This window comes from Strigops habroptila, chromosome 7 (assembly GCF_004027225.2).
Source record: "Strigops habroptila isolate Jane chromosome 7, bStrHab1.2.pri, whole genome shotgun sequence".
NCBI lineage: Eukaryota > Metazoa > Chordata > Aves > Psittaciformes > Psittacidae > Strigops > Strigops habroptila.
The window spans coordinates 5,957,199-5,973,001 of NC_044283.2; the positions used below are offsets into that span (position 1 = coordinate 5,957,199).

The following is a 15,803-nucleotide window of genomic DNA, read 5'->3' on the forward strand; positions in this document are numbered from 1 at the left end:
ATATAAACCTACTTTGATTGCAGGGCTGGGATCTTGGAAGTCGCATTCCTTTAATTTCCTTGAGCTGGTTGCTTTCCCCGGGAAGGACATGCACAAGGTGGTGAGTTTTCAGTGGAAACTGGTTTTGCCTCATTTTCCACTTCTCTCCTGTTACACGGAAAGGAGTGCAGAGCTCCGGAGGCCTGCCTGCCTCTTTCTATGCAGACAGAAAGGGCTGGGTGTCTGTGTTTAATTACAGCCTGAAAGAACTGCATTTAAAAGACAACAGCAAGCTATTTAATTAATACTTATCATTAGCACACATAGGAATGCCCAGCAGCAAATTGCAACAACAAAGCAACTCCTGGGATTTTTTCTCCTTGCACTTGGGATAAATTAATTTTAAGAAAAAAGAGTAAACAAATGATTTACACCAGATTTAAGATGACTTTATATGGAATGAGAGTACTGGGGTAGCAGGTATTACCCTAGGAGAGCAGAGATCTATAAGAGCAGGCTTTTCAATCTCCACCTCTCCTGGCCAAGAAGCTTATCTTCGTCTATCCATCTATCTGTCTTTCTATCTCGGCATTTACACTGGGCTCATCCCCATGTCTGAGCGCCTACTTGTCTTCATACCTGTCCATAAATTACACAGTGCCCCCTGGGCATTATAAATAATAATTCAACTCCCAAACCTCCTGTTTAAAACACTGTTTTAAAGCACTGGCTTATAATTCACCATGTTGCAGACTCCTCCTCCCTTCCCATAAAGGTAAGGCTGGAGCAGAAGGCTATAACACCCTGATCAGCAGAGTAAATGTCCCCAGATTAGTTCTTTAGGTTGGAGAGCTGGGGTGGGTGGCCATAAGTTGGAAGATGGGGATGGACATCATGGCAAAGAACAGGGGAAGGCTGGACTGCTCTGCTCATGGGAAATAGCATCCTCATCCACAGGATTGGGGATTTCTATATCCCTTTGGACTTTAGCTCAACCAGTACTGCAGCCAGCCAGCCATGTCCCCTTTTAATTAATAGCACTCGTAATGGCACTATTAATGGTTGGGGTGATGAACCACAGCAAGGTTCTGCTGCTGATGTCTCCAAGGGGTGTAATGCTGGAAGAAGGTTGCTGGCTCATGGGCATCACTGTCTCCTGGATCATGTGGGTCGGATCTGCTTGGGGTGAGGAGCCTGAAATTGGAATTTTTGCTGGAGAAAAGCTTAAGCAGTGATGTATGAGATGAATTATTTCACAAGTCTGTCCTGGGTTTGTGATCAGCTCTAGAAGGTGCAGGGCTAATATATCATTAACCCTGGGAGCACGTCAAGCTAACAGAGCCCGCAGCCACCCATCAAAGCATCAGATGAGGAGGTACCACCTTTCTGCATGACTTTCCTTCCTCCGTTTTCCGTTTTTCCATGAAACAAAGCAGTTTCCCTCTCAGCTGGAGACCTGAGGAGGAGCAAGAGCCCTGAGCACCTCAGGCCTGCAACATAAGAAGGAAGCAGACCTGTTGGAGCGAGTCCAGAGGAGGCTACAACAATGCTCAAAGTGCTGGAGCAGCCCTGCCATGGAGACAGGCTGAGAGAGCTGGGCTGGGTCAGCCTGGAGAAGAGAAGGCTCCTTAAGGAGAGACCTTAGAGCAGCTCCAGGGCCTAAAGGGGCTACAGGAAACCTGCAGAGGGGCTTTGGACAAGGGCCTGTAGGGACAGGACAAGGGGAATGGCTTTAACCTGCCAGAGGGGTGATTGAGATGAGCTCTTAGGCAGAAGCTCTTCCCTGTGAGGGTGCTGAGGCGCTGGCACAGGGTGCCCAGAGAAGCTGTGGCTGCCCCATCCCTGGCAGTGTTCAAGGCCAGGTTGGACACAGGGGCTTGGAGCAACCTGCTCTAGTGGAAGGTGTCCCTGCCCGTGGCAGGGGCTTGGAACTGGATGAACCATTCCCATGCTCATCCCGGAGAACCCAGGCTGCCACGCGTGGCCGTGCATTGCCCTCTGCGGGAGCACATCCGCCCTGCAAGCCGAGCCTGTCTGTGCTCCCTCTGCCTCCGCTCCAGGCATGGAACAGGCTTTTCCTGCTGTTCTTCTGCCCCAGAAATCACAGGCAGAGCTTTTGTAGTGTCCTGCTCAGAAAACATCTAGTTTGGAGAAGCAGCACATTCACTCCTCAGGGATGGCTGAGAATTAAACCCCTTTTCACTCCATATGGGCATCACCTGCAGTAAGGCTTGACCCTTTACCCATCCTACCGCTTCAGGGCACTGGGATGGGAGCATGGGAGGTACTCACCATGCTTTCTGCTTGTAAAACACACCAGTGCTCTGGTGGGCTGTAAGTCCAGTACTCTTACCCCATCCTTCCCCGTGCTTCCCAGTCAGGGGTCTGGGTCTGGCCCCTCATCCTCCCATCCCATTCCTTCTCTGGTCCTGGGCAGCAAGCCGGCTTTGCAACCTCTCCCTTGGATGCGGAGCTGGGTGCAATTTCAGGCCTCTCCCCCATCATAGGGTGTCTAAAGCTATGATTAAGAGCTAAATTACAACTGGGCAGCCATCCCTGACCGAGAACCGCAAGGTTTGGGAAGGCAGCTATTAAAGGCAGTGGAGTCCAACAAGTATAACATGCGCATCAACCAAAGGCGCAGCCCATGGTGGGGGTTATGTGGGACCAGTGGGATTTCTTATGGGCACCAACAGTGACTTGCTGCACTGCTCCCAGTGCAAAGCCATCCTTTGGGACAAGGTTATTCCTGAGGATGAGTCTGTGCTGCTGCTTAAATATATTTTGCTGGCTGGTTTGGCTCTTAAAAAGAGGTGAAAAATGGCTTTGTGAAGCATCAGACCATGGACATCACCACCATTTTCTTTCCAACTGCTCAACCAATGCTAGTAACATGAAAAACATCCAGCATCCAAGTGCTGCGGGTTTTTGCATCACTTTTAACTAAGCTGTTTCTATCATCCCTGTTACTCGCCTTGGAGGAGGCACAGGACCCTCCCCTCCTGCAGGGTTTTGGTGGGATGGAAGGAGGTGGCGCGAGGCCTCTGCACTGAGGGGAACTGAGGAAAAGGCTGTTGAAGTGCCAGCAAGGTGGCTGGAAGCCCAGGCAAAGGTTCCCACTCTTCCCGCACATTCTGCAGCATCCCATGCTGATTCACCTCACATTTACCCTGCTGAATGCCACTAAACCTTCAAATTAATCCTCCCATTACAGGACTTCCTTTGATGTCAAATGGGGAATTTTATTTGATGGCAAAGGGGGATTTTTCCCCCTTGGTGTAATTATTTCTTTTTTTTTCTTCCCCCCTTTTTAGGCGCAAGAGATTCCTGCCAGATGCATGACTTGTGGAGGCAGCTCCCACACAAGGTATTTATATATTTATATGTATATGATGCAAACGTGGTACTGAACGACCTGAAGTTTCAGGCAGAAGTTAAGGGGAATTTTCCATTTCCTATTTGTTTCAGTGGAAGTTGCCCAGGAACAGTCTGCAGCAGGACTAGGACCAAAAGCTGCAAGATATGGCACTGGGAAGTAGCTCCTTAATATAAATACGTTCAGAGAAAACATCTGATATTTAAGACTGAGCAAGTTGTGATGCTTGGGAATGGTCCCTGGCACTACCTGAATTACAGGGATGCGTAAAGGCGGATCCACTCCAGCCCTGCATGTTTCCCATTGAGCATCCCAAGTGCTGCTGGGATCACTGGGCTTGAACATCACAGCATGGGGCCCTGCATGCGTTTCCCATTGAGAATCCCAAGTGCTGCTGGGATCGCTGGGCTTGAACATCGGAGCATGGGGCCAGAACCACTGGATAACGCTCAAGAAGCTGCCAACCGTGGGTAGTGCTGAGGGAGCTTTCTGTAAGAACCAGTAACGAAGGAATAGGTGGGTTTATTCAGAGTTTCAACCAGTTTTTATGGATTACTAGGAAAAAGTGGATACAATTGCAGAGCTCTACTGAAAATGTTATGAAATAGTCTCTATAATTCAAGGGTTAAGTGTGCCCTTGCTAATAATTCATTGCATGGAAAGCGTGTGCTCCTCTCAGCATAACACGTGGCTCTCCCGGGAATGGAAAATGAGCCCTGGGACGCATTGGCCAGCCATGCCCTGGTACCTCAAGCCTGTGTGACCCCCTGCCCGGTGATCCCCCACTGTCCTGGGGATCCCAACCGACACCTCTGTACCTCCCACCGCTGGGCTGCAGCTTCAATCTGCTCCCGCAGTGCCTGTGCCCAGTCCTGTCCCCGCTGCAGGGGGGTAGACCTGGTCTCCATCGCTGTTAGGGCAGTGATTTCAGGGGGGACCTGGGGAACCAGGCCAGCTCGGAGCAGAGCATCCTGGAATTTGGCTGCGGAGGCTGGAGCTAAGCAACACCGGGATGTGCTGAAAGGGAAAGGAAAGCAAGAAAATTATTGATGTAAGTGAGTCCTGAGCTGGAGATGCTGCAGGAGCAAGTGATGCTTCGGTTCCCAACACTCCCAATCATTGCTGTCCCTACCTGTCTGGCTGTGAGTAGTGATAATAAGCAGCCACAGCAGAGTGGGGACACAGCAGGTAGCGGTTCTCCTCCCAGCAGCGCCACATAGCTCGCATGATGTCCTCATCCGAGGCCGAGCACGAGCGCAGGGTTTCGGAGAGCTGGGACCCAAAGGAAACAGGGAGGTTGGCACAGGGCATCACCACTACAAGTGTTCCCAGTTGGGCTGGTGCTATGGGCACTCAGCAAAGCAGTTTGAGATGGGCTTCCCCAGGGACTGACGGAAAAGGGGATGCTGCTGGAGCTGATGGATGAGGAACTGCTGGAAATGACTGCAGGGATGGGGTGCAAGCAAGGGGTTTCCATCCCCAGATGCTGTGAGCAGGATGGAGAGGAGCTGAGACTCAGCTCGTCAGCTCTACTTTCTATTTACATACTCTAAGGGAGTCTCTGAGAGCTTGTAAAACCCACCTCTGTTGATAAGCTTTTCTTTATTTTAATAGTGCAGGTTTTTAGCATTTATTTTGCTGCCTCACAAGCAGGAATGAATGATGGACAAAGGATGCCCAGTGGAGGACAGTGTGTGTTCGATGGGAAGATGCAGGACTTTGCATCTGGCCCAAAGAACCTCCCAATTTAAATGTTTGGGTTTCACTTCTATTTCTGCTTTGTGCTTGTGCTCCCATGTGCTATAACACTGACGCTGAATTGCAGCACCAAACCCAGCAGACCCACTCCCAAACACCGCACTCAATTTGTGCTGGCTCCTGCTGCACAATGCCTAGATGCTGGCACTGGAGTGGCCAAGAACAGGGTGGTTTTGTATCCTACTTAAATAATTGTGGGCCTTTTTGAATTAGTTTTTCAAAGAAAAAAGAGGTTTCTTTAAAAGAACATAATTAAAAGAGTTTTTTTAACATCTCCATGCACATACATTGATATAAAACTTCTGCTCTGGCCTCACACTTAAATTTCTGGTTGGAAACTCTCTGCTATGATTTTTTTAATCCGAAAATGAGTTGGGAACAAATGGTAGCAGTGAATCTCCCCATACACACACACACAGAGAGCACTGTGTGAGGGAGGAACTGACCTTCCTGTGCAAATCCTCCGGCAGCTTAAGGCTTTTCGATACACTGAATTGCTCCATCAATGTTTTTATCAGGCGGCTGTCAAAGCCTGAGTGCAGCCAGAGGATCCTCTCCATGTTGTAGGGCTCCTGGGATAACAAGGCAATAGGTGAGTAGTGGAAATCCAAGTGTTTGTCGCAAGCGGAGAGCACCTGTGTGGATTCTCTGATGTCTAACGAGGGTTGAGGTCCTGCTGATGCATTTGTCTTGGTGGAAGATGGGGTGGGCTTCGTGTGTTTCCCCCTGCACGCCTATATCCCAAGACAAGTCTTTGGGAACACGATGTCTTTCAGACCTCTGACCTGTCAGAGCAGTTTGGCAGTGACCATCAGATTAAAAATAAAACTAATAAAGGGACTACTGATAAATCAAAGGAGTGACCACATCAGTACAATCACCTTGAGGAACCCAATCTAATAACACACTCTGTATTTGAGAACCAGAAATATCCTGCTGTTTACTCAATACTGCAGCTCCCGTGTGACTTAATGAGACATCCAGCTCCCTGCAGGGCTGACCCATGATCTTTATGAACACACGAGGCACATATAGGGCCTGACTGGCCTGTATGGAGCAATGAGTGTTGCAACACTGCAGCAAAACTCAGTGCAAGACTATACAAGAGGGTCCCAGTTCACTGCTCACTGTCTCATTCCTGCATGCTCACAAGCACCAAGAAACATTCACCCGGGTGGTTTGGCCAAAATACTTGTAGGGACAGACAGGATAAGGGGTACCGATACTGAGTTCTCATCACATCTCCTGGGTTCAAGCATTGGTCCTGAGTCAGTTCTCTATACCTCTTAGCAGCTGGCAGTGCCTGTGACCTTATGTCTCTTCATTCTGACCTACCTTAGCGAGTCATCAGGACTTACTCAGCCTTATCTGAGTGTCTTATGGCCCCAGTCCTGTTCTTCATCTTCCCACCATCACCTCCCAGAACCTCCAGCCTGTAATCTTCAGTCTAGTCTGGCTGAGCCCTTTGCTTTAGGCTGTCCCCTGGTTTAGGCTGTCCTGAGAAGCTACGTGTCAGAGTGCTTGGACTCCAATGACCTGCTACTGGAGGTGCCTCCAGCACCCTCCTGACATCCTTCCTCCCATCCTTCCTTCTGCTGCTCCCACATTCAGGCCTACTCCTTTCCCCTCTATCCATACTGGCCTTATGGTTTCCACTGCAAATCACTACATTCACACCAGTAAGCTGAACTCAGACAGGACACCATACAAGCATTGGCCTTGCCATTTAAGCTCTTAGCCAACTCTCTGATCTGGTTTTGTCCTATGCCTCTAAAATTGAACAGGAGAACACTGGGGCCCAGTTTGGAGGACAGGTCATAGTGGAGACTGTCACCAAGGAATGTTTTGGCATGTGGTCATGAGCTTTCTGGTGCTTCCTGACCTCAAGGCCAGAGAATAGCCTTGGGTTGGCTTTAGGTAGTGCAAAGAAACAGCATCTGCTGTGATTCCTGCTGGGATAGCTCCTTACAAGGCTCATCCACACTGGACTTTCTGCTTCACCTTCAACTCTTCAGTTAGTGCCTAGTTGGAAAGTTTTCTCTGCTTTAGCTTAGTCTGCAGAAGAGGCAACCTAAAGAGGTGTGCACTCTCCCTCCTTGAAAGTTTTCAACACCCAACTGGCCAAAGCCCTGAGCAACCCAGCCTGACCTCAAGCCTGACCCTGTTTGAGCAGGTCCCAACTAGACACCTCCTGAATTCCAGCATGAATGAACTGTTGAACTATGGAAATATTCGCGTGCTTGCTTTGGGTGTGAACTGAACCATGATGTCCCATGCAGTGGTGGAGAGGGATGTGCAGATGGGTCAATCCACCCATCCAGCTTCTCAGGAATCTCTGGATCACCACACTCGGCTGCCTTCCCTCATGATCCCAAAGTCTAGCATAAGCTTAGTGCCTCAGGGACATGGGTCGAGAAGAGCCCAGCTAACCTTTGAGCTTTGAAGAGCTCCACAAATCCATGCCTCAGGAGGAAAGTCAAGCTGCAGACCACAACAGCCTGGTGATAGGGGCATAATGACTCACTGACTGCAAAGCATGGCAGTTCCTCCAGGCTCCCAGGTCCTCCCAGTGTGTTTGAACAGCTTTTGGAAAATCCAGGTAGCTTAAGGCCACAGTGATACACCACCAAGTGTTTCACACTTTGATCACTTGTTTGGAAGCAGATCCAATCCCTGTGGATCACAGGGTAGGTATGAAATGGGAGGTATTTGCTTCCAGGTGTTTGGTTTCTGTACCTCCACGACTTCTCATTTCTGAGGCCTTTACCTGCCTGCTGAGACTTGTTTTGCTCTGAGCAAGCTGCACATGGCCATAGAAGAGGCACTTCTGGGCTTCTTTACCTTCCTCCTGGTCTCTTCCTTTCAGAAGCATCAACAAAGCCTTTGAAACATGATGGGATTTATAATTTTCCATGTGTCACATTTTGAGGAAACATCCCTCTCTTGCTAACCTTGCGCAAATGAAACCCCAGAACCCAGAATGAAGATTACAAAATCAAGCCTTGAGAAGTGAGGAAGAAGGCATTTGATCAATCTCAGCTCAGCAGACTGCAGCATAAATGCTCGTATAAGTCACACCTCTTCATGCATCGCTGAAAGGCATTGCCAGTGGCAGAATTATGCTCCCATAAACCAGGTAGAACAGCGTACGAGGGAAAAAAACATATAAGATCTGGTATTTTCCAATTTTGGCTGGTTCATTCCATACCTGAATATCCATGGCTGATGCTAACGTAGGCTTCACGCTCTCTGACAGTGAGAAATCTCCATGTTGGACAGTCCTGTGAATGATGTCATTGCTGTTAACCACAGCAACAAGGCGAATTGGGAGACCCATCTTCTGGGCAATACAGCCAGCTGGGATAAAAAGAAGTGAAAATAAACACTTGATGAAGAAACATTCAAAAGAGATTTAGCAAAGATGTCATTGTACAAATTGATTGAGCATATAGTTCAGAAGCAGATGCAAATGGCATTCCCTAATGCAAAGGGGTTGGAACTAGATGATCTTCAGGTCCTTTCCAACCCAAACCATTCTATGATTTTATGACTCTGTGATATATGTCTTTAATGTTTCAATAAAGCACCAAATTATAAAGCCCAGGGGTGCAATGCTTCACCTACTGTCAAACACGGACCCTTGGGCATCTCCGCCTTTGAAGGTGAATGAGCAGGGGACTGGGAGGTCAGGCAGCTGCTATTCAAGCAAGAAAGATGAAGCTTTTGGACTCTTGCAGCTTAATGCTGCCACAGATGGGCAGCCTGGAAGTGCAGTGAATGCACTTGAGTGCATCAAATCCTTTATTGCTTTCATAAGACTGTTGTACATCTATTTTCTAGCTTGAGGTGTCCCTGCGCATGGCAGGGGGTTGGAACTGGATGATCTTAAGGTCCTTTCCAACCCAAACCATTCCATGATTCTGTGATTCTATGATTTTGGGATTGAGGCAATCAAAGACTCACGTTTAGAAGGCCAGATTATGCAATTAAGCGTGGTTCTCTTGACTGTACACTGTGCAAACCACAGAAGGACTAGGCAGGACTCCACACAAAGCAGAGCCGTAGTATTTTCCCTCTTTTCTGGATCACACACATTCTGTCCTCTTCTAAAGTGCCCATCCTCAAGATAGCTACAGTCATCATCAAAGGGTGGTGTGGCTTTTTCTGTACCTTGCAAATCCTCGGTGACCCCTGAATGACTAATAACCAGACATTAGGAATAAAATGTAAGTGGTTCTGAAGAAATCCTACCAGATAGTGGGTGTTTTAATAAACAGCAATACCCAGTATCTGCAACGTGCTTTTAGTCCATAGGTCAAGCATTCTCTTCCTTATCTAACCTATCTTTTTCCCTCTTCACCTGTGATATTTCCTCCTCCTCCTGTTGGCACAACAATTTCCACCACTGGCAACGGGGTGGTATCCAGGGACGGGGCGCATTGGAAGTAAGCATAGAAGTGGTGAGCGATCTGCACCATAATCCTGGACCAATTGACTGAATTCAAGCTCATCAGGTTGTATTTTCTGGCAAAATCAACATCAGCGAACAGTTCCTTGATGGGCGCATCGATTTCATCGCTGTTCCCATGAGCTGTCAAAAGGAGAAAGGGAAGATTAGATCTGCCAACATCAGTGCATCAGGCACGAGGCATTTCTGCTCAGAAATTGTGCCAGTCTCGAGCCCTGGGGTTTGCTGCAGCTAAGGATGTCCTGAGATGCCCATCTGCCTTGGGAGCCAGGGGTTGAGCCATTCACTGTGTGGATGCTGCGTGGTTTCTGTAGACATTGCACTCTAGGCTTTTGCTTATCCCAAGTATATATTAGCCAGGAAGGCAAATACCTGCACCCCCTATGAGATGCCAAGGTGAGACCTTGGGACAGCGAAACACTCAGAGGTGATTCCTAACCATGGGGACAGCACAGTGGTAAGGGTTGAGCCACCATGAAAATGGGGGGACAGAGGGAAGGGGTGACCCTCAATCCTTTTAGTGCCAAGAAATGGTCCTGAATTCAGTGCAGCTAAACACCATCTGCCTGCATGGAGGCAGCTCTGATCTGTGGCCAGGAGAGAAGGAAGCCTTGAGCCACCTGGTGATCAAACTGGGGACATATGCTATAGGTTCTTGTTAGCCAGATGGCTGGGCATAGTGACCATGGTGGCGATGACTTGGATGGCTGCAGCTACTAAAGCAACAACCCCCTGAGACTTTTAGAGTCATGGTTTTGGCACAGCAGGGCCATAAAGTGGACAGCCCAACAGCAACACCAACCAGCAAAGATGTGGATGTTGTCTTCAATGACTGTGGTCATCTGAAGTTCTTGTACCTGGGTGCACAACCCCTTGGGCAGCAGAACAAAGATGTCCATGTTCTTCTGCCCTCTCACGCTCTCAATGGCTGAGCTCCCCGTGTCCCCTGAAGTCCCTGTTTAAAGTGAGGGAAAACCAAGAAAAGCAAAAAGGTTGATGTGTCAGTCAAACCTGTATCACTGCACCATAAGAAAAAGACACAGAGATGCTCCATGAGATGCTTTTGGCTGGAGCAGCCACTCTGCCATTGCCCAGAGATCATTCACCAGCCACCCATGATGCAATACCACCCAGGTCTTCTACGGGAAGGGCCATGGGATGATGGCTCTCAGGGTAAAGACCTCCCCTCCACAAAGAGGTGTACTCACCCACCACAACATTGACGTGCTTCTGCCTTTTCTCCAAGAAGTACTGTAAGAACTGCCCTGTGCAGGACAAGGACAGGTCCTTAAATGCATAAGTAACCCCATGCCAGAGCTCCAAAACATTCAGCCCATCTTTCAGCCTGGACAGATGGACGACATCCTTGTGTCTGAACCTGCTGAAGGCCCTGTCGATCAGGTCTAAAGGGAAAATGGTTAAAGGGGCTGTTAGAGGAGTATTTTTGTGACACATGCCTTCCTGCACCTGCACTCTTCGTGCACAAGCAAAGACTCTCAGTTGCTGGAGAGATGACAGATATACAACAACTTATTCTTAGTTATCGTGAGTAAACCAGTCCAACTGCATTGTGTTGGACAGCTCTATAGCAAATAACCCCAGGGAACTCAGAGCAAACTGTGTTACAATGTAAAATAGAGGAAACCAGAATTTTACCATAAGGTGCTGTTGAGGCAGAGGTTGTAGCTGCCCTCTGGTGGAGTGGTAGCTGTTAAGTGTTAAAAACACTAAAAATCAGTCTCAATGAAAGAGTGGAGCAGCAGAAAGCCCTGATGGACGGCAGGTCTGGAGCACAGCAGGGTGCCCCCAGCAACAAATAGGACCACAGCATTAGCTATCACTCTTGCAGTCACCAGAATCCCTATTTGCACACGGGGGACACCTTTTTCAGAAGGTAGCAACCCCAACGAGGGGAGATTCTCCTCGCAGACAGAGAAGAATAGGGTACAGAAAGGAGCAGGGAGTGAAGCAGCAGCCTCCATCCTCTGGTGGCTGCAAATAGGATGGAGTGAAGGCAGGCAGATGTATTGAACACCCCAAAACCCTGGTGCACATCCCTGTGAGCAGCCGGTTGAGGCTCACCATTGAGTGTGCTCCGCGGGACCAGGTCAGCCGTGATGAAGAGGGAGCACAGCTCCTTCACCAGCTCCGGGTAGGAGAGGCTGCTCCACCTCCGCAGGGTGTCCCGGTCCAGCAAGGGGATGTGCTTGGGCATGAAGAGGCCCCCATCGGATGCGAAGCCGGAGAAGAGGGTCTTCTCGAAGTCGACGGTCCCCGCACCTCCCCGTGTGCTGATGTACTCCATGGTGGTGCTGGGGAGACACTGCAGTCATCGCTAGGGCCCTGAGCACCCCTACACTGGGAACAGCCCCGCATCCCAAACTGTGGAATGGTGTGAGGCATCCCTGCCCATGATGGGGTTGGAACTGGATAATCTTAAGGTCCTTTCCAACCTAAACCATTCCGTGATTCTACAGAACTTCCCATGTGGACAGACAGATATCCTCAGGGAAGAAATTACTTCCTCCCCAAAAAGCCACAGGGAGCTGGAGCAGCCGGGGCTGGCAGAGGACACACATCATTTTGCAGGCAGTGGAAATGCTGCCTGGAATTTGCATGGAAGTGGCTGGAGCCTCCTCATCCCGCTTTCCCTGTGCCATTCCCACCATGCCCCGGACACACTTCCTGGCTTAAGCAAAGCCCTGATGGTGCAGAAGTCGCTGCGCAAGCACGTCATGTCCCCTGCAGGCTACTTGCAAAAGCTGGAGCTTTACAATTAGAAGTAGATAAATAAAGAGAAGGAAATAACTAGGGGTTTTTGAGATGATTGATTTTTGCCAAAGGGGTTAAATTAAGGATGGGATTTAACTCAAGTATAGGAAGGGCCAAGCTAAACACTCTGGATTCATGCAAATCCCACCGAGCAGCTGCCGACATTGTTGATAAAAACCTCCTTTCACCCCAATCCCATGAATCTCCATAGCCATTCCCACCTCGGGCACTCAGGCAGCCCCTCGTCACAGCCACAAGCTGCCTGACCCCAACACAGAGGCAGGAAAGCAGCCAAGAAACTCACCCCCAGCACTTGTAACCGGCCCTTTGCACTCTTTGCACTTGTGCTCACGGAAAACTTCTCCCCGTTGCAACGCGCCGATGTTCCCCTCGGCACACTCGGTCCCCCTGCACCGAGCCTGGGAATGGGAGTATGCGGGAAAGATGGAGATGAGCTGCTCCTGGTGGTGCTGGGCATGGGGCAAGGGGCAGGAGGCACAAGCTGCAGAGGGGGAGAAAGCTGGTTAAATATTAGAAGATGATAGGTTTTAGCCCTGACGGTGATTAAGCAGGGCATGGAGAGCTTGTGGTCTGCAGTTTAACCCCAGAGGAACTCAAAACTCAGCTGGAGAAGCACTGAGGCACCTGATTTAACTGTGAGGCTGGGTTCGAAGCTGAGATTGAACCCACATAAAGCAGGGTTTGGGTGGGAAACCTCCAGAGGTCCCTTCCAACCAAAATCAGTCTGTATTTAGCTGAGCCTGTGAGGCTGGGATGTGATAACAGCTCTATACCACCATTGGGGAAACTGAGGCACAGGACAAAGAGGGGACATATGTGGGGCTGGACTAAAACACCTCAGTTCTCCTTTGCAGGGAAGGGCTGTGCATCCCTTTTCTTACCTTTTAGTTTAATAAATAAGTGGTTTTTGAAGGAAAAGGTCAGCACAGGGCTGGGGCTGCACAGACTCAGGGTGCAGGAAGGCAAGATGCTGAGGTACAAAGGATGGCTGATAACAGCCAGATGTGATCCAGGAAGCCCATGTCTTCAGTAAGGGACACATGGCTACCAAAGCAGCAGAGTCCAACCCAACACACAATCCCTTTCTTACTCTGGTGAGTAACTGGAGCGATGAGAAAAGTCTCTGGTAGAGAGTGGTCCAGTCCTCTCCCTAGGCACTGATGTTGAAATGGGCTTTTCTACACCCAGCATCCAAAAAGCACATCCATTTTCTGACCAACTCTAGGAAATCAGCCAGAAATGGAGCTACTTATCTATAATTATATAAATTCTATCACCCAAACAGCCCACATCTCCCTACTGTAAGGAGGTCTCTGTGCTCAAGGATTCTCATTACATTGCAAAGATGAAGCCTGAGCCATCCAAATCTGCTGTGGCCCCAGGGTCCTCTCCATACCCACAGCCATCAGGTTCTCACGGCACACTGGCATGTAGTGGGATGCTGACCCTGTAATGGGGGTCCCTCCCCATCCCAAATGTGCACCCAAGTCCTTTCACAGGGCACTAGAAAACACAGGCAGTGGAGCTGGACCTTCTTCTTCACAGATGACGTTTAAATCAATGGTGAAACCTCCAAAGACCCAGCCACTGAAAGCCTCCAGGGTCACCAGGCTGTGGGCAGTGCCTCCAGAATGTAGCCTTAGGCACTCATCATGCTCCAGTGGTAGCTGACACAATAATCTCCAAGTAGCATCTCTGGAAAAGAAACAGTGAAATACTAGAAAATACTAAATAGAAATAAATATAATAAACTAGAAATAAAGAAAACACTAAAAGCTGCCGGATACATGAGATTTCCTCCTCTGCTCTAACCTCTCCCATGAGAGCGTGCCAAGGTGAAGTCAGGATTTTTCCCTTGCAGCAGTCTTTGCCTGTGCAGAGGCAGAGCACATTTTGAACCCAGCTCAAATTTAGGTCTAGATCAAGGAAAAGATCAAATCCATGGGGAAAGCTGCACAAGCTGATAGTTTTCATTACTATTGTAATAACTTGATGTCACCAATGAGCATCTGATCACCTCCACAAGGGTTACACAGCACATCCCACCTACTCCCATCACTATGAGACTTTATGCCTCTGGGCATTCACTTACCATACATCTAATACTTTTAATGTGTACATTACCTGCGTGAGACGACGTCACTGATTCATCTAATGTATTTATTTATTTCAAGTGAAGAGCTTATAATGAAACTTAAGAACCCTTTAGCATTACAACCCTCCAGGGTGCACACAGGAACCCTGCAATAAAGAAGGGGGTTATACCAGGTCACCTGCTGCTCTGTGTTGAAGGAAGGAAATAGTAGCAGGGCTGTTGCCACAGCTTTATCTATGTCGTGGGCCTATCAGCAGTGATACCCCTTGCTAATGAGGTCATTGATTACTGCTTTGATGCCAAGGACTGCTTATATGGCAGCTATGGGTGAGTATAGAACTCAGGGGGAGCACGTAGGACACGCGCTGGGGTGACAGTGCTATTGACTGGGAGGGCTTTTCCCATGTTTGCCCCACAATTTCCATGCATTCAAGTTTAGAGTGCTATTTCTTTAATATTATCTTGATTTTTAAAAGGAAAGAGGGGAATAGAGGGCCTGTGCTGCTGCACATCAGCCTGTCAGGGCTCATCCACTGCAGCAACACATCCAGAGCTGGAAAATCTAGTAACCTTTAACTTGGTCTTACTCAATGCCTCCATATTCCTGCTGGGATTTGCATTTCCACTTTGGACCTTGTCTCTTCCTGAGCAGTTCCTGCTCTTTGGACTCACATGTCAGGAATCAGCTGTATTTGCAAACCCTAGCTAAGGCTGCACTCAGACTTTGCCAACCTTTTTTTGTTGTATTGCACTAATTTTCATCCCTTCAGATGGAATTTCCTCCGCCTTTCCTCCCACCACAGGCATCCCAAAGCATGGCAAGAACCGAGGAAGCAGAAGGGCACATAGAGCAGTGAGAAGCCATTTTTCCTGCGCAACTCACCCCAGTATTTGAGGTCTCACCCAGAGCATTGCAGCACTCAAAGGAAAGCACTGCAACACTCAGGTCTGTGTTTGCTGAGCAGCTTTCTATCCTCCCCAGCAATGGGCCCCTCTGTATGTCCCAAGCACAAGCAGTGCATTGGGTTTGGGTTCCCTCTGCACATCCAGCAGAGCATCCCCACGGATGGGTCCAGAGAAGGGCACAGGAGCTGGTGCAGGGCCTGGAGCACAAGTGTGATGAGGAACGGCTGAGGGACCTGGGGGGGTTTAGTCTGGAGAAGAGAAGGCTCAGGGGGCACCTTATCGCTCTCTGCAACTGCCTGACAGGAGGATGGAGCCAGGAGGGGGCTGGTCTCTGCTCCCAAGGAACAAGGGATGGGACAAGAGGAAATGGCCTCAAGCTGCACCAGGGGAGGTTTAGATGGAGATGAGGAACAATTCCTTCCCCAGAG

General features: G+C 49.1%; 1 protein-coding gene across 2 annotated transcripts; it reads right to left on the bottom strand.

The window, feature by feature from the left end:
• Positions 1-3,200: 3,200 nt before the first annotated feature.
• THNSL2 (threonine synthase like 2) lies at positions 3,201-12,868 on the bottom strand. Of its 2 annotated transcripts, none has more exons than XM_030492811.1 (9): positions 12,658-12,868; positions 11,664-11,893; positions 10,790-10,984; positions 10,384-10,536; positions 9,474-9,704; positions 8,322-8,470; positions 5,560-5,685; positions 4,488-4,627; positions 3,201-4,372 (listed from the first exon to the last, which is right to left on the bottom strand). In XM_030492811.1, exons 2-9 carry the CDS (start codon positions 11,884-11,886, stop codon positions 4,105-4,107), a joined length of 1,485 nt encoding a protein of 494 aa, XP_030348671.1. In that variant the 5' UTR covers positions 11,887-11,893; positions 12,658-12,868; the 3' UTR covers positions 3,201-4,104. The 2 variants fall into 2 exon arrangements, with proteins under 2 accessions (XP_030348671.1, XP_030348672.1); XM_030492812.1 differs by lacking the exon at positions 12,658-12,868 and adding an exon at positions 12,575-12,607.
• Between the last annotated feature and the right edge of the window lie 2,935 nt (positions 12,869-15,803).

Coding starts and splice junctions, on each gene's coding strand:
- THNSL2 (XM_030492811.1), bottom strand. CDS start 11,886: ATGGAGTACATCAGCACACGGGGAGGTGCGGGGACCGTCGACTTCGAG. Junction 9,705..10,383: donor CAACATCCACATCTTTGCTG/GTTGGTGTTGCT, acceptor TCCTTTTGACAG/CTCATGGGAACAGCGATGAA. Junction 5,686..8,321: donor CATCAGCCATGGATATTCAG/GTATGGAATGAA, acceptor TTGTTATCCCAG/GAGCCCTACAACATGGAGAG.